The sequence below is a fragment of the Phyllobates terribilis genome, unplaced genomic scaffold (genome assembly GCF_046119375.1).
Source record: "Phyllobates terribilis strain yellow unplaced genomic scaffold, ASM4611937v1 Scaffold_3__8_contigs__length_932513732, whole genome shotgun sequence".
Classification (NCBI taxonomy): domain Eukaryota; kingdom Metazoa; phylum Chordata; class Amphibia; order Anura; family Dendrobatidae; genus Phyllobates; species Phyllobates terribilis.
The window spans coordinates 265,798,980-265,817,933 of record NW_027362763.1 but is presented as its reverse complement, the minus strand read 5'-3'; the positions used below and the strand labels follow the sequence as shown (position 1 = coordinate 265,817,933).

Below are 18,954 nucleotides of genomic sequence, written 5' to 3'. Positions count from 1 at the left end.
ACAAAAAAATAATACAGAGCTCAGTTATTCCCAGCAGTCCAGTAGACAATGAATGGAGTGGAAGTTGAGCACCAGTCAATTATGGGTCTTTGCAGGGCCTGATTCTCACGATCAGTAATAGGTGATAAAGTTTAAATCCAGGGAATAATGCTTTAAAGAGATTGTGCACTACTTTTACATTGATGGCCCATCCTTAGTATAGGTCATTAATGTCTGATCGGCCGAGGTCCGACACCCCCATCGATAAGCTGTTATCGGTGTCAGCGGCTGGCGGAAATACTCACTTGCCAAGCTGCTCCATCTATTTGTAGTGTCCATCCTCCTCCTATTGGGGGCATTATGTATAGTAGTGGACAACCTCTTTAAAAAAAAATAAAAATAAAAAAAAGAGAAACATAATTAGTATTGTCAGAACTTTAGAAGTCAGTTGCATAAAAATATTAAATTAATTAACCCATATGGTAAATGGATTAAAGAAAACAAATACTAAAACTGCTATTTTCAGTCACTGCAGCTCCCCCAAAAATGCAATAAAAAATAATTACAAAAGTTGTATGTACCCCAAAATGAAGCAAAAAAAAAAAAAAAAAAAAAAGACAGCTCGCCATACAAAAAAACCCAAGTCTTCACACAGCTCAATAGACGTGAAAATACTAAGGTTATGAGTCCCAGAAAATACCCTCAAAACCAAAATTTTCTTTTTAACAACGTTGTATAATTCAAAATTACAACCAGTTTTGCAAAAACCAAGCCCTCATACAGCTATGAAGTTATAGCTCTTGGAAGTATGGGAAGAAAAAAGAAAAGAGCAAAAATAAAAATGTACAAAGTTGGGAAGGGGTTAACAGTTCCGATGACGTATCTGTCACAATAAATGCTCACTGAAAGTGGAACTGCCGGAGCCTCGGACTGTAAGTGAAACAGGCACATTGATGGAACATATATAGAATATTTAAAATGTAAAATAAAATTCCCAAGAGTTTCTACAACACCAATACATAAAATCAGAACTAGATATTTTGTTAAAGGGAATGTGTCAGCAGGTTTTATGTAATCCAAGAGCAGTATAATATAGGGCAAAAGAGCCCAATTCTACAGATGACTCACTTACAGGGCTGCTTGGTGCAGTTTTGATAGAACCCCTGCTGTGTATATCCCCACTCACACCCCTGATTGTCAGCTTTCTGTGTACACTGTACATTATTAGCAAGCTGCCAAACAGTGTGGTGGGGCAGAGTTACACATTAGGCTGACTGGCCTGCACGTGACACCTAGTCCTACAGTGATAATCTCCTGCTGATAAAACATTGATTGTAAAGTCTTGCTGCTTAATTCTGCTGTTTTAATCTGAACAGTGCAGCATTACCAGAAAGATTTTGTATACTTTTGGGAATCTAGTTAGGGTAATACAAGGGTGGACCACTAAAAATGGAAAACTTATTCACCACTTTTTCAGTGTGACCAGGCTAAGCGCTAATGTGATGAAACTGATATTTGGGTCCAAGGATCATCTTAGATAAAAGTTGTATGGTGAGATTTAAAGGGGTATTTTCAAAATCAAAAGTTATAACTTACTGATCGCTAGAGGTCTGATCTCTTGGACCCCCCAGCGATCCCCAAAAATGGGGAGCTGTAGAGAACCACATACTCTACTGCCGCTCAAATAATTTTCTATTGGACTACCGGAAATAGAGAACTGTACTATGCTTTCTCTGGCAGTTCCATAGATAATGAATGGAACGGAGGTAGAGCATGTGCACCCCTCTCTTTACAAATAAGTGTTCTGCAGAGACTGGTTCTTGGGATTCAGGGCACCCCATTCTCTGAATCACTGAGAGTTACAGCAATCAGACCCCCAACAATTAGTAGGTGATCTCCCACCACTTGGATAGAGGATAACTTTTGAATTTCGAGATACCTCTAATAGTGAGACAGTGTATATAAGTGTGTATTAAATTTCATACACATTAGATAAACATCGGCAAAACCCGCCGATATTGACTACTTTGGATGACAGTCAAAATTAGTATGGGGACTCCTGACAGATGATTGTGGAGGTAGATAAGGATCCAGCATGCCCGATTTAGTTGGTTGGGCCAACAAAAGCTTCTCCTGATCTAGAGGAAAATGAATACAGTTCTGTAAGGGCTCCCTCAGATTGAGACTGCAAATTACAGGTGAGCATATGGCTTTTTTTCTTGAGAAGTATCAGTTCTTCTAGCTATTTTGCATCTTGAAACCATCGTAATAAGTTTTCCCTCAAGGATCAATTTGCGACTCTTACTACAGGAATAGTAAGTACTATATGGAGTTTGTAGGATGTTTCAGGAATCTCAGAGTTGTTATGATGCAATAGTAAATTATGCTAAGAAAACTCCAAGTAGAGATGAATATATGATCCTGAAGCTGCAGTGAGGGCTGTAACCAAACCGTACTGAGCATAGTGAAGCCGGTGACATAATTGACCAATCGGCTCCTTCAAAGGAGGTCAGAACAATGGGTGAAAACAATTTGTTAAAATGCCTAGATATACTATAACTTTCCCGAATTATAAATTAGTCAAAAGATCCTAGTCCCAAAGAGCAGAATACAAACCTCAAATGATTGTAAAATATATGCTGCAAATAGCCAGAAAATGAGTATTTTAGTGATTGATTCTCTTGAAGGCAGCATAATAAAATGCTAAATTTGCTGGGCAATTAAACCAAATGTCAAAAAATTATGTGCTACTACTAATATTTGCTAAAACAGGGGAAAAAAGGACTTAAATTTATGAGTCCTCTGTTCTCATGAGAAGAGCGCTTCCCAACAATGATAGAAAGTCCCTGTTATCTTGCAATATACACAACAGCTGCTGTCGAGATTCTCATGCCTCAGTTTGTCTCACATGGCCGTATGACACAGACGACGATCGCAATGCAGTGCTCGGATTAGCCAGCGGCTCTCCTGACCCGAGCATGACAGCTGCATAGTCATTATTATATTACAATGATAATTACTAATGACAACGACAATTATATGAGCTGACGTTTTATATGCGCCAACATACGCATGCGCACCAAGCCGGGTCTTATAGGTGACTGCGCATGCGCTAAATCTCACCACAGACGCAGCAGCGACATTTACAAACACCGATAAACGCATGCGCACCTGGCACAAGTTTTGTATTTTTGGCAGCATATGCATCAGGACTGCACCCGGACGCAATTGCAATCATGAATGACCTATTTCATCCTTTCCGGTGCGAACCTGCGCACTTTGAACTTTCATGTAACTTTATCAACATATGTTTTTGGACAAGCGCCCAATGAAGCCGACCACATGAACGTAGCCTCCCACAGCTGGTAATAAGTTAATTAACTTATTGTCTATCTATATGCATATAAATAGTACTTCATAAGCCTTCAATATTGCACTTTTTCCCCTGATGAAGCCACAGCTCTAGCGGGATCTCTCACCATATCTCTTTATAGGTTGCCACAATATATTCCATTTTGATTACTCATCAACTTCTTTGGCTGTCCTGGTAGTATGTTGTTTGCAATATTGAGCCCCTCTATTGTGTGTTTTTTTACAAATTCATATATACACTGTGTGCAGAATTATTAGGCAAGTTGTATTTCAGAGGATTATTTTTATTATTGATCAACAACTATGTTCTCAATCAACCCAAAAGACTCATAAATATCCAAGATTAATATTTTTGGAAGTTGGAGTGTTTTTTTTTTTAGATTTGGCTATCTTAGGAGGATATCTGTTCGTGCAGGTAACTATTACTGTGCAGAATTATTAGGCAACTTAATAAAAACCAAATATAATCCCATCTCACTTGTTTATTTTCACCAGGTAAACCAATATCAGTGCACAAAATTTAGAAATAAACATTTCTGACATGCAAAAACAAAAACCAAAAAAATTAGTGATCAATATAGCCACCTTTCTTTATGATGACACTCAACAGCCTTCCATCCATAGATTCTGTCAGTTGTTTGATCTGTTTTCGATCAACATTGTGTGCAGCAGCCACCACAGCCTCCCAGACACTGTTCCGAGAGGTGTACTGTTTCCCTCCCTGTAGATCTCACATTTTATGATGGACCACAGGTTCTCTATGGGGTTCAGATCAGGTGAACAAGGGGTCCATGTCATTATTTTTTCTTCTTTTAGACCTTTACTAGCCAGCCACGCTGTGGAATAGTTGGATGCATGAGATGGAGCATTGTCCTGCATGAAAATCATGTTTTTCTTGAACGCTACCGACTTCTTCCTGTACCACTGCTTGAAGAAGTTGTCTTCCAGAAACTGGCAGTAGGTCTGGGAGTTGAGCTTCACTCCATCCTTAACCCGAAAAGGTCCCACAAGTTCATCTTTGATGATACCAGGCCATACCAGTACCCCACCTCCACCTTGCTGGTGTCTGAGTCGGAGTGGAGCTCTCTGCCCTTTACTGATCCAGCCTCTGGCCCATCCATCTGGCTCATCAAGAGTCACTCTCATTTCATCAGTCCATAAAACCTTTGAAAAATCAGTCTTAAGATATTTCTTGGCCCATTCTTGACGTTTTATCTTATGTTTCTTGTTCAAAGGTGGTCGTTTTTCAGCCTTCCTTACCTTGGCCATGTCCCTGAGTATCGCACACCTTGTGCTTTTTGATACTCCACTAATGTTGCAGCTCGGAAATATGGCAAAACTGGTGGCGAATGACATCTTGGCAGCTTCACGCTTGATTTTCCTCAATTCATGGACAGTTATTTTGCGCCCTTTTTGGCCGACACGCTTCTTGCGACCCTCTTGGCTATTCACCATGAAATGCTTGACTGTTCGGTGATCACGCTTCAAAAGTTTGGAAATTTCAAGACTGCTGCATCCCTCTGCAAGACATCGCACAATTTTGGACATTTCAGGGCCCGTCAAATCTCTCTTCTGACCCATTTTGCCAAAGGAAAGGAAGTTGCCTAATAATTAAGCACACCTTATATAGGGTGTTGATGTCATTAGTCAACACCCCTCCTAATTACAGAGATGCACATCACCAAATTTACTTAATTGGTAGTTGGCTCTCAAGCCTATGCAGCTTGGAGTAGGACAACATGTATAAAAAGTATCAAAGTGATCAAAATACTCATTTGCCTAATAATTCTGCACACAGAGTATTTAGATTATATTCTATTACGTTTCTTGGGTATGTTATGTAATTCCAGCACTTATCATACTGCCATTTATATTCATACTACTGGCTGGTCCCTTTTTTCATCATTGTTTACAATGGTCTAGAAAAGCATTTGCCCCCTTCCTGATTTCTTATTCTTCTGCATATTTGTCACATACAAATATTAGACAAAGATAACACAAGTAAACACAAAGTGCAGTTTTTAAATAAAGATCTTTTATTATTAAGGGGAAAAGAAATCCAATTCTACAGGACCCGGTGTGAAAAAGTTATTTCCCCCACCCTTAAAACATAAATTAACTGTAGTTTATCACATCTTTGGGAAGCAGAGTTCAATTTCCCTAGCCGCACACAGGCCTGATTACTGCCACACCTGTTGTCAATCAAGAAATCACTTAAATAGGACCTGCCTGACAAAGTGAAGTAGACCAAAAGATTCTCAAAAGCTAGACATCATGTTGTGATCCAAAGAAATTCAGGAACAAATGAGAAAAAGTAATTGAGATCTATCAGTCTGGAAAAGGTTATAAAGCCATTTCAAAAGCTTTGAGACTCCAGCGAACCACAGTGAGAGCTATTATCCACAAACGGCGAAAACATGGAACAGTGGTGAACTCTTCCCAGTAGTGTCTGGCCAACCAAAATTACCCCAAGAGCACAGCGACGACTCATCCAAGAGGTCACAAAAGACCCCACAACAACATCCAAAGAACTGCAGGCCTCACTTGTCTCAGTTAAGGTCAGTGTTCATGACTCCACCATAAGAAAGAGACTGGGCAAAAATGGCATGCATGTCAGAGTTCCAAGATGAAATCTACTGCTGAGCAAAAAGAACATAAAGGCTCGTCTCAATTCTGCATGAAAACATCTTGATGATCGCCAAGACTTTTGGGAGATTACTCAGTGGACCGACGAGACAAAAGTTGAACTTTTTGGAAGGTGTATGTTCCATTACATCTGGCGTAGAAGTAACACAGCGTTTCAGAAAAGGAACATCATACCAAAAGTAAAATATGGTGGTGGTAGTGTGATGGTCTGGGGCTGTTCTGCTGCTTTAGCACCTGGAAGACTTGCTGTGGTAAATGGAAGCATGAATTCTGCTGTCTACCAAAAAAATTCTGAAGGAGAATGTCCAGCCATCTGTTCGTGACCTCAAGCTGAAGCGCACTTGGGTTACGCAGCAGGACAATGATCCAAAACACAACAGCAAGTCCACCTCCAAATGGCTTAAGAAAAAGAAAACTAAGATTTTGGCGTGGCTTAGTCAAAGTCCTGACCTTAATCCAATTAACATGTGGTGGCGTGACCTTAAAAAGACTGCTCATGCTCGGACACCCTTCAATGTGGCAGAATTACAATAATTTTGCAAAGATGAGTGGGCCAAAATTCCTCCAGAGCATTGTAAAAGACTCAATGCCAGTTATCGCAAATGCTTGATTGAAGTTGTGCTGATAAGGGTGGTCCAAACAGTTATTAGGTTTAGGGGGCAACCACTTTTTCACACAGGCCCCTGTAGGTTTGGATTTCTTTTTCTCTTAATAATAAAGACCTTCATTTAAAAACTGCATTTTGTGTTTACTTGTTTTATCTTTGTCTAATATTTAAATATGTTTTGTGATCTGAAACATTTGAGTGACAAACATGCAAAAGAATAAAATAAAATAAAAATCAGCAAGGGGTGCAAACACTTTCACACCACTGTATTGTGGTTTTCTATTCAAAAGAGTAACAGATGGGGGAGACTAGAGCCTTATTTTGGGTTTTCTGTCTAGCTATTTCATTCATGTTTTTTAAATGTATGTTTTGGCTTATGAGTAAATAAATATTAATATTAGTAGGTGATCTCTTGGCTGTACATACTCCTCCTATACACATAGAAATACATGCGGTCATGCTTGGGTCAGGCGTTCCGCCGGCCAGTCCAAGCACTGCAATGCGATCGACGTCCATGTTATACGGCTGTCTGACTGCACCCTTGGGGCAAATTCAGATATTCGTGAAATATGTTCCGTGTACCAACCATGATGCAGACTGGCTGTGGCTCTCCTGACCCAAACTCAATATCTTTGTTGGCATGTGAAGCTGCTGAGTTCATGTCCTTAGACCCATAGTCATTCTGCATCACGGTTGGTACATGGACCAGGTTTCACGGACATCTGAATTAACCCTTAGAAAATAATCTTTTTCACATTTATCAATTTAGTTGCTAGCAGCCTTTAATGATTAAATAATATCATTACATCCTTGCTGTAATTGAGCCCATGGCCTGGCTTACAGCCTCTATACCCTGATTAAAGTGACAGCATGTGGTAGGGCAATATAGTAACAGACTTGTGTATACAGTGGTATAAAAACTCTACATACCCCTGTTAAAATGCCAGATTTTTGTCACATAAAGAAATCATTTCAGAACTTTTTCCACCTTTACACTTTTTCACCCATATTCTGTACCAATCCATTAGAAGACAAAAAAATCTTTTTGGTGGAAAAATAAAAATTGAGAACTAAAATATTTAGGTTGCATAAGTATTCACACTCTTAAATTAACATTTTATTAAAGTACCATTTGAATTTATGACTGCATTCAAGCTTTTGGGGTAGGAGAATGGCACATATAGAATCAGCAATTTTTGCCCACTCTTCCTTGCAGTAGCACTCCAAATCTGTCAAATTGCGAGGGCATCTCCTACGTATAGGATCACCCACAGATTGTCAATTGGATTAAGGTCTGGGCTTTTGCAGGGCCATTCCAAAAGTTTCATCTTCTTCTGGCGAAGCCGGTCTTTTGTTAGTTTTGAGGTATGCTTTGGGTCTTTGTGCTGAAAGGTGAAATTCCTCTTCATCTTTTTAGCAGAGGCCTGAATGTTTTGTTGTAAAATTGACTGATATTTGGATTTGTTCATAATTTTCTTAACCCTGACTAAAACTCCAGATCCAGCTACTGAAGAACAGCCCCAAAGCATAATGCTGCCTCCACCATGGTTCATTGTGGGTATGGTGCGCTTTTGGTGACGTGCAGCAGTTGGGCTTTGCTCCAAACATACCATTTGAAATTACTGCCAAAAAGATTCAACCTTGGCCTCATCAGACTACAATACATTTACCCACATTCTTTTGGCAGACTTTATGTAGGTTTTGGCAAAACATAACTGGACTTGGATGTTTTTCTTTGCAAGGAAAGGCTTTCGACTTGCCACGCTATTCAACAGGCCAGACATACGAAGAATGCTTCTTGTCACATGCAGTACACAACTAGTACTAGCCAGAAATTGCTGCAGCTCCTTCAATGTTGCTGTAGGCCTCGTGGCAGCCCCCCCAGACCAATTTTCTTCTAGTCTTTTCAGTAATTTCTGAGGGAAGTCCAGAGCTAAGTAATGTCACTGTTATGCCAAATTTAAGCCACTTTTTGATGACTGTCTTTACACAGTTCAGTGTCTAATGCTTAGAAAAAAATGTTGAACCCTTCTCCTGACTGCTAACTTTTAACAATGAAATCCATTTACTGTTTTGTAAACTATTTATAAAGCATTTCCTTTCCTATAAAATGCAACTAAGAAAATGGCAGAAAAATTAAACTAGAACAGCTAAACTTTATATGGAGTTACTCAAAATTACTGTAAATGATGGCAGCTGTATGCTGACTTCTATTTAACAAGAGTTTAAATGTGATTGGCTAATTCTGAACACAACCAAATTCCCAATTATAAGAGGGTGTTCACACTTATGCAACCACATTATTTTAGTATTGTTATTTTTATTTCCCCCCACAAAATGATTTCAGTTGATTTCTCAATGGCTTCATATAGATTATGGGAGACATTAAAGATTAAAAAGTTCCAAAATGATTCTTCTTGGTGTGATTTTTTTTTATGACAAAAATCTGGTATTTTAAACAGAGGTGTGTAGACTTTTTAGATCCACTGTAAACCTCATATACAGGTGCATCTCACTAAATTAGAAAATAACAAAAAGTTAATTTATTTCAGTTCTTCAATACAAAAAGTGAAACTCATATATTATATAGAGTCATTACAGACAGAGTGATCTATTTAACCCCTTTACCCCCCGAGGGTGGTTTGCACGTTAATGACCAGGCTAATTTTTACAATTCTGACCACTGTCATTTTATGAGGTAATTACTCTGGAACGCTTCAACGAATCCCCCTGATCCTGAGATTGTTTTTTCATGACATATTGTACTTCATGATTGTGGTAAAATGTATTCGATATTACTTGTGTATATTTGTGAAAGAAACAGAAATTTGTTGAAAATTTTGAAAATTTTGCAATTTTCAAACTTTTAATTTTCATGCCCTTAAATCAGAGAAAAAAGTCACACAAAATAGTTAATAAATAACATTTCCCACATGTCTACTTTACATCAGCACAATTTTGAAACCAGCATTTTTTTTTTTTGTTCGGGAGCTATAAGGGTTAAAAGTTGACCAACGATTTCTCATTTTTACAACAAAATTTACAAAAACATTTTTTTCAGGGACCACATCACATTTGAAGTCACTTTGAGGGGCCTTTATGACAGAAAATATCCAAAAGTGACACCATTCTAAAAACTGCACCCCTCAAGGTGCTCAAAACCACATTCAAGAAGTTTATTAACCCTTCACGTGCTTCACATCAATTAATTGAATGTGAAAGGAAAAAATGAACATTTTACTTTTTTTCACAAAAATTTTATTTTAGACCCCATTTTTTTATTTTTACAAGGGTACCAGGAGAAATTGGACCCCAAAAGTTATTGTGCGATTTCTCCTGAGTATGCTGATACCTCATATGTGGGGGAAAGCCATTGTTTGGGCGCATGGCAGGGCTTGGAAGGGAAGGAGCACCATTTGATGTTTTCAATGCAGAACTCGCTGGAATTCACAGCGGACCCCATGTTGCGTTTGGAGAGCCCCCGATGTGCTTAAACAGTGGAAACCCCCCAAAAGTGACCCCATTTTGGAAACTAGACCACTTAAGGAACTTATTTAGATGTGTGGTGAACACTTTGAACCCCCAGGTGCCTCACAGAAAATTATAATGTTGACTTGTGAAAATAAAAAAAACAAAAACATTTTTTCCACAAAAATGTTAAAAAAATATTTTCACAAGGGTAACCAGGGAAAGTGGACCTCAAAATCTGTTGTCCAGTTTCCCTTGAGTACGCTGATAGCCCATGTGTTGGAGAAAACTACTGTTTGGGCGCATGTCAGGCCTCCGAAGGGAAGGAGTGACGCTTTGGAATGCAGACTTTGATGGAATTGTCTGTGGGTGTCATGTCAAGTTCTCAGAGCCCCTGATGGGCCTAAACAGTGGAAATGCCCAACAAGTGCCCCCTATTTGGAAGTGGTAGCTGATTTTTACATTTTATAATGTAGTGTCATACGTCAGTTGTGTAGGACAACCTGACGAACACTACACAACTGACATATGACAGTCGAACACTACGTCAGTTGTGTAGTGTTCATCAGGTTGTCATACGTCAGAAATTAATTTAGTAGTGAATGGAAGTATGGTACCTTTTGAAGCAGTCTTTCATGCACAGGCCAGGTTTGCCGAGGCAGGTGTCACATTGATAAATGGTGTCCTTGCGTATTCCCCTTTTATAACACACTCTGCACCTCTTTTGTGACTTACCTTTTTTTGCGACTTGAGGGATCTTGAGGTGACACCTCCCTGTGACCGCCCGGTCACCTGTATTCAGGTACTCTGATTGGAGTGATCGATGTCATCATCGATCGCTCCAATCAGAACAGTCTGGGGGCTTTCATCACATTGCAGGGGGTCATGACCGCCCTGTCACCACGCGGTCCCGCTATGATCGGTGCGATCGATGTGATCGGCGATCGCACCGATCATAGCGCTTTGGGGTCAGGGCTGGGGTCTCCTAGCAACAGGCTAGGATAGGTGAACATAGGAGCACATCACTGTTACTGGCAATCTGATTGCCGGAAACAGTGAGAATGCTGTGATTGGCTGTTCAGAATTGAACAGCCAATCACACCGATCGTGGGTGCCGGGGTGGGGGCTGCAACACCCCCCGGGATGCAAGCGCCAGCTACTCTGAGGTGAGATGGCGCCGGAAATTTAATGCAATCACCCCAACTTTAGTCGCGGGACCACATTAAAGACCATGACCTAATAGTATGTCATTGCTTCAATCCGCCCAGGTCACAATGACGTACTATTACGTCACACGTCATAAAGGAGTTAAAGTGTTTATTTCTGTTAATGTTGAGGATTATGGCTTACAGCCAATGAAAACACGAAAGTCATTATCTCAGTGAATTAAAATAATTAACAAAAACACCTGCAAAGGCTTCCTAAGCATTTAAAAAGGTCCCTTAGTCTGTTTCAGTAGGCTCCACATTCATGGGGAAGACTGCTGACTTGACAGATGTCCAGAAGGCAGTCATTGACACACTCCACAAGGTCCCAGAGTTCCAATTTTCATTTGGAAATCAAGGTCCCAGAATCTGGAGGAAGAGTGGAGAGGCACACAATCCAAGCTGCTTGAGGTCTAGTGTGAAGTTTCCACAATCAGTGATGGTTTGGGGAGCCATGTCAACAGTTGGTGTAGGTCCACTGTGTTTTAATCAAGACCAAAGTCAGCGCAGCAGTCTACCAGGAAATTTTAGAGCACTTTATTCTTCCCTCTGTCGACAAGCTTTTTGGAGATGGATATTTCATTGTCCAGCAGGACTTGGCACCTGTCCACACTACCAAAAGCACCAATACCTGGTTTAAAAACAACAGTGTCACTGTGCTTGATTGGCCAGCAAACTTGCCTGACCTTAACCCCACAGAGAATCTATAGGGTATTGTCAAGAGGAAGATGAGAGACACCAGACCCAACAATGCAGACGAGCTGAAGGCTGCTATCAAAGCAACCTGGGCTTCCATAACACCTCAGCAGTGCCACAGGCTGATCGCCTCCATGCCACGCTGCATTGATGCAGTAATTGATGCAAAAGGAGCCCCGACCAAGTATTGAATGCATTTACTGAACATACATTTCAGTAGGCCAACGTTATGGATTTTAAAAACATTTTTCAAGCTGTTGTTATAAAGTATTCTAATTTACTGAGTTAATGACTTTTGTGTTTTCATTGGTTGTAAGCCATAATCATCAACATTAACAGAAATAAACACTTGGAATAGATCACTCTGTAATGACTCTATATAATATATGAGTTTCACTTTTTGTATTGAAGAACTGAAATAAATTAACTTTTTGATGATATTCTAATTTAGAGATTGCTCTATTGTTCTTTATGGTCAATTTTAAGACCATAAAGGAGGACACACACATTTAATCCAACATTACTTTATCTAGGATCGGCTGACCATCTAATGCAGGGATATCAAACTCAAACAAGCTGAGGGCCAAAATAAAAAACTTGGACAAAGTCGCGGGCCAACCTGCATACAATATAATGGCCCCATTAAGTCGTCCATACAGAATAATGGGCCCCACATAGTCCTTCATACAGTATAATGGCCCCACATAGGGGTGGTGGTTCTGGTGTCACAAGCCAAATAAAACCACCCTGTGGGCCATATTTGGCCCACGGGCCACAGTTTGACACGCATGATCTAATGTGTATAGGAACCTCTCAACTTTCCCTTGATGGCAGATGTCGGGAGAGAGAAAGGATCAGGTAGCTGGATTTCCCTTTAGAAAATACTTTCAAAGTTCATTAGTTTATGTGGTCTAAAATTAGTAGACTTACTTAAGTTTAGACGTGGACTCTTTTTCTTTTCTCCTTTCTTTTTCTCTGGTCTTCTCCTTCATTCTGCCTTTTCCTCTCTCTCTTTCATACGACTTGCTGCGAGACCTTCTTCGAGTAGAGCGATCACTGCTACGGCTGCGAGACCTGTGCCGATGTCTTGACCTGGATCTGTTACCAAAATATTAACTTATTACAAACTTTTGTTACGTAATAGACCATTTCACAACATACAAATACATTTTACACAAAGAGTTGAGTAATATTGTTAATACAATGCATTTCTATTCTTGGACTGATAATTCCTGCCTATATTTAGGATAAATTCTCACGTTGAGTATTGGTCCGATTTTCCTGCTACGCATTTTTGCTGCAGGGCATTACAGTGCTGGCAAAATGTATGGCAGCTATATAAATCTCAATGCCCACTGAGCTTTTTTTTCTTATGCTCTGGAAAGTGACCTGCGATGTGATTTTCACTTCTGGAACATGTATATTTCTCTTGTAATAGATATGCATTTTATTTGCAGATTTTCTTCATAGACTTTAATGAGATGAGGAAAATCCGCAGATAAAAAAAAAAAATGATGTGTTTTTATTGTGTTTCTGAAAAGGAAAAGTAATAAGAATGCAAGTAATCTGCATATGACTTTATCAATAAAGTTTTATTAAAGCCTGGTCATAGGAAGTTTTTAAAACATGACATCTAAAATAGACAAAAACCTGCAGCTTAAATAATGCAATAAAAACGCTTTTAAAAAAAAACACAAGTAACTTAACTTATTTATTGCAGTAGAGTTGCGGAAAATCTGCAGCATCAAAAACTGACCAAATACTCATTGTGGGAATGTAGCCTTATAGTGTACAACTGAATATGCAATTTACCAGGCTTCGGAGCGGTAATCGGTGCAGTGTTTGCACTGTCTTTACACACTGATCCGTTTAAATAAATATTATAAAATCTCTTTAAAATTTATGCTTCAGACTTCTATAAAATTTCAAAAAGGCATTTCATTGACTAACATTAATATCAATTGATACTGATGATAGGTAATGCTACTGAGTGGTACTGAGTAAGAGGAGAGCTTTGCTCTGGACAAACTTTGTTCTGGACATTTCTATCAAAATCACGTCAACGGTGGACCAGATTCATACATCCGTGTTAAGGTCCAATTATGTAACACAATGCACGGACTGTTTGAGAGTCTCTTGACCTTAACTAGACAGCCTCAAATATGGCTATAAGGCTATTGATTTCGGAACCCACAGTCAGTCCATGCATCACAGCCAGTGACAGAGAAGTGTAAATGCAGCCTTAATAACTGGAAAATCCCTGGACTGTTCCCAGAAACCCTTGGATACGTCTAGCCCAAAGGTCTAAAGCACACCACAATGATTTAAAAAAACAAAAAATAAAAACCCTGTATCAAACACTGGAGTTTACCTCAGGAATAGAGCTGGAGTGACAGAGGCTTCAGCTCAACAGTCTCATTTGCATTTCAGTTCAAATACTGATTTCTCAGTAACTGAGGAACTTAATGGCCATATAAAGGTATTGCTGGACTTGTCTTAGAAAGAGCTACATACACATATAAATAGTTTGGGGGTTGAAACCCTGCTGACAGATTCCCTTTAAACAAACATTTGGTATGTCGGAAGTGGTTATTGGTGGCATTTGGCGTCCTTCAGCAGCCTCCAGCTAAAAGCAGTAAGGTAAACATGCTCGACAGGTAGTACTTTAGTATGATTGGATTTTAGGGTTTTGGGGTTTTTAGGAATTTTGACTGCAGTGTCAAAAATGTTTAAGATGCATCCAGCAAGATAGACATACGTACATTTTATCTGTGGGGAATGGTTGTTACTCAACAGGAATACTGACAGAAAGTCAATTTTCTATCATTGAACCACAATGTTATCTCAACATTACTTGCAGGCAGACAAGGGTGCGAGTGCTCAGCAAGATAATTCTATGAAGGAATTAGGAAGTCTACCAAAGTAGCTATTTTAATCCTAGGATTTGTAAGTCAGACTAGACCAGAAGTGGTCGCACATTGGTGTGCACCTTTAACTGCAAAAAAAGCAAATTTTAAAATTGTATGGCAGCGAGAGAGCGCATGAGAATCAAAGAGAAAAAGCGCGTGAGAAACAACGTGCACCGATACATTCCCTTTAAAAGTTATGTGATATCAGAAAATAACCAGATATTTAAGTCAAGTTTTTATGAAAAATGTCTAAAATTTTTGAGAATTTTTTTCTCCCATATCTAAATTATTAACCTCTTCGCGACCTTGGGATTTTCCATTTTTGCATTTTCGTTTTTTGCTCCCCTTGTTCCCAGAGCCATAGCGTTTTTATTTTTTGGGCAATATGGCCGTGTGAGGGCTTATTTTTTGCGGGACGAGTTGTACTTTTAAACGCCATTACTAGTTTTACCATATCGTGTACTGGAAAATGGGGAAAAAAATTCCAAGTGCGGTGAAATTGCAAAAAAATGCAATTCCACAGTTTTTTGGGTTTTTTTTTCTTTCCACGTTCACTGATTGCTAAAACTGACCTGCCATTATTATTCTCCAGGTCATTACGAGTTCATAGACACCAAACATGTATAGGTTCTTTTTTATTTAAGTGGTGAAAAAAAAATCCAAAGTTTGCTTAAAAAAAACAAAAAAAAAACAACAAACAAACAAACAAAAAAAACGGTGCCATTTTCCGAGACCCGTAGCGTCTCCATTTTTCGGGATCTGGGGCCGGGTGAGGGCTTATTTTTTGCGCGCCGGGCTGACGTTTTTATTTTATGGATACCATTTTGGGGTAGATACAATGTTTTGATCGCCTGTTATTGTAATGTTGCGGCGACCAAAAAACCGTAATTCTGGCATTTGGATTTTTTTTCTCTTTACGCCGTGTACCGATCGGATTATTTTTTCATATTGATAGATCGGGCGATTCTGAACGTGGCGATACAAATATGTGTATGTGGAGTTTATTTTTTATTATTTTATTTCGAATGGGGCAAAAGGGGGGGGTGATTAAAACTTTCATATTTTTAAAAACATTTTTTTTTTTTTTTTTGTTTGCTTCTATAGTCTCCATAGGAGACTAGAAGCAGCACCTGTCTGATCGCCTCTGCTACATAGAGATGGTCAGCAGATCACCTCTATGTAGCAGAAATGGTCCTGTACTAGGAGCGCCGACCACTAGGTGGCGCTCATAGTAAGCATTACATGACAACCACTGGAGTCTGCTGCAGACCCGGGGCTAACGCCGCGCTTCTTGTGCGGCAATGTTAAATGCCGCTGTCAGAGATTGACAGCAGCATTTAACATGTTAACAGACGCGGGTGAATCATGATTCCACCCGCGGCTGTTGCGGGCACATGTCAGCTGTAAGAATCAGCTGACATGAGCTCGGTTCACTGAACCGGGGGTGATGGCCTGGGCCGTACCAATACGCCCCAGGCCAGTAAGGGGTTAAAAACAAAAAACAAAACATGAAATACCTTGCACTTTTCATTCCGGCAACTGACCATAATACTAGGTTCATAATCGGCATCATCACAGGCAGGATTAAAGTTAGGCCACGGCCCCACTATCAGTATTTGATCAGTATTTTTTCTCAGGAGTGGGAGCCACAACCAGGTGAGGAACAATCAGAGAAAAGGTATAATAGAAACAAGTCACCAATTCTGCATTTATCACCCACTCCTGGTTTTGGCTCCCACTCCTGAGAAAAATACTGACCGAATACTGACCAAATACTGATAGTGGGGCCGTGGCCCTAAAAATAAAACCTACAGTGAGGAAAATAAGTATTTGATACACTGCCGATTTTGCAAGTTTTCCCACCTACAAAGAATGGAGAGGTCTGTAATTTTTATTGTAGGTATACTCCAACTGTGAGAGACAGAATCTTAAATAAAAATAATCCAAAAAATCAGTGTATGATTTTACATAATTGATTTGCATTTGATTGCATCAAGTAAGTATTTGATCACCTACCAACCAGCAAGAATTCTGGTTCTCTGTATATATACAATGGATATAAAAAATGTCAGTTTATTTTTCAATTGAATTATACAGTTTGTGGGTAACATGAGAAGTAGAAAAAATTCTGAAAAAATTCTCCTTGATAAGATATTTTTTGCATGACAAAAATCTGGTATTTTAACAGCGGTGTGTAGACTTTTTACATCCACTATACACAGGATCCACCATTGACAGCAGGCAATAGAGGCTTCGTCACCGTTCTCCCTCCCTGCACATTGACCTCTTCCTCTGTAGACTACTTTCCAATAGAAGTCAATGAGTAAAATCCAAATGGCTGCTGTAAAGAAGCCCTTGATTTAAGTTTTTTTATTTACTAAATATGTACATGTGTATGTAGTGTAGTGTATATGTTAATATGTATACTCACCTACGGTCGTCTTCTCCGGTATCCAGCGCCATTCCGCTACTATTCTAAGTGACCTCAGATGTCTTCAGACTATCCAGCTCACTCTATGCGTGAGCCAGAATAGTCTCTTTCTGAAGCCTCATTCTGACGCTCTATAGACTTACATTGCAAATGCCACTTCCGAGTGACGCAGAGCACAGTGTCACCCGGAGAGTCTGCAGAGGGGTGACATCACTCAGAAGGAGAGCAGAGCGGCGCTGGATCCTGGAGAGAGCAGCGGTAGGTGAGTATTTTAATACTCTCACACCACGCTATATGCACATATACAGAGATTTAGTTTAAGGGGTTTCCCATTAACAAAGTTAATTTTAATCAATATTTTAATCAATAGATCTTTGGATAATAGTAAGTTTCACAATTGGATGTGTTTAAATAAAATGTTCCTGTGCTGAGATAATCTTATAAATGTGCCCCTGCTGTGTACTGTGTAATGGCTGTGTCTGACTGTACAGGAACATGGTCTGATCATACCACAGCTCCTGGGCAGGGGAGGAAGCAAAAGAGTATACAGACATTACAGCATGGATTCGTAGCTTATTCTTTCTTTGAGGTAAAACATTGCTTAAAAACAGGCAGTGAAATGTTTTGCCTCACAAAAAGTTGTGATCTCCTCCTGTCCTGTGTGTATACTCTCTTGCTTCCTCCCCTGTCCAGGAGCTGTGGTATGATCAGACCATGTTCCTGCACGGTCAGACACGGCCATTACACAGTACACAGCAGGGGCACATTTATAAGATTATCTCAGCACAGGAATATATTTTTTTAATATATTCAAATGTGGAACTTCTTTTTATCCCAAGATCTATCTTTGTTTGTGTAAAAACTCCTTTAAAAATTCTTAATCAAACACTCCCCCCATAAACATGTAAAAAAATAAAAAATAAAGTAAACCTACTATCAGAAAACAGAAACAAAATAATTATGTTTCACGAGCTGATGTTAAGTGTTAAAATGTTACATTTGCTTTAAATGTATTCCTCTAGCCACTAAGTGAAATAAAGAGTTTATATAGAAACCAGTTTTTAGGCAACCTACTCATACAAGTATTGTTGTCTTAAAATTAAGGACAAAGTTTAGTGAAAGAAAAAAAGTTAAATAAAAAATACATTGTATAAGAATCAGATCTCAGAAGCCACAATACAGATGCGGCCTCCGTGCCTCAGGGCATCTTTCTGAGGTCAGTCGTATTAATCGCATTTTTATTGCTTTCAATAAACAAAATGCAAATGGATAAAATATCAAGTAATTCAGATATAATTCAAATACAATCCTTGTGCACCCATAACACTCCTAAACTAGCTGCATAAAACCCCAGAACAGATTAATTGAAAAGTGGGCTGCCATAAAAGACCCAGTACTGTGGCAAAGGTTAAGTCACTTAGTCATGTTGAAAGATCTTCAAAGCCTTCTCAGATCCAGATAGGCCCATATGTTACAAAAATTCTGTGAAAGAGTCATTACGTTCCAATCTGCTTCTCATGTCGGGACTTACAGAACACACAGATGCTTGGCTCGCACCCTTCTCCGAGCCTCCCATTAGATAATGAAGGTTCTCCAATACCTTCCTATGTGAGAGACCTAAAGTAAATTTCTTATTTCAAT

At 39.3% G+C, this 18,954-nt stretch overlaps 1 protein-coding gene across 1 annotated transcript in view; it reads right to left on the bottom strand.

Moving 5' to 3' along the window:
• Positions 1-18,954, bottom strand: part of RSRC1 (arginine and serine rich coiled-coil 1) — a 350,138-nt gene that overhangs the window by 281,171 nt on the left and 50,013 nt on the right. The window contains exon 4 of the mRNA XM_073674789.1: positions 12,904-13,071. Within this exon, the coding sequence (XP_073530890.1) occupies positions 12,904-13,071 (168 nt within the window). The remainder of the gene's footprint in view (positions 1-12,903; positions 13,072-18,954) is intronic.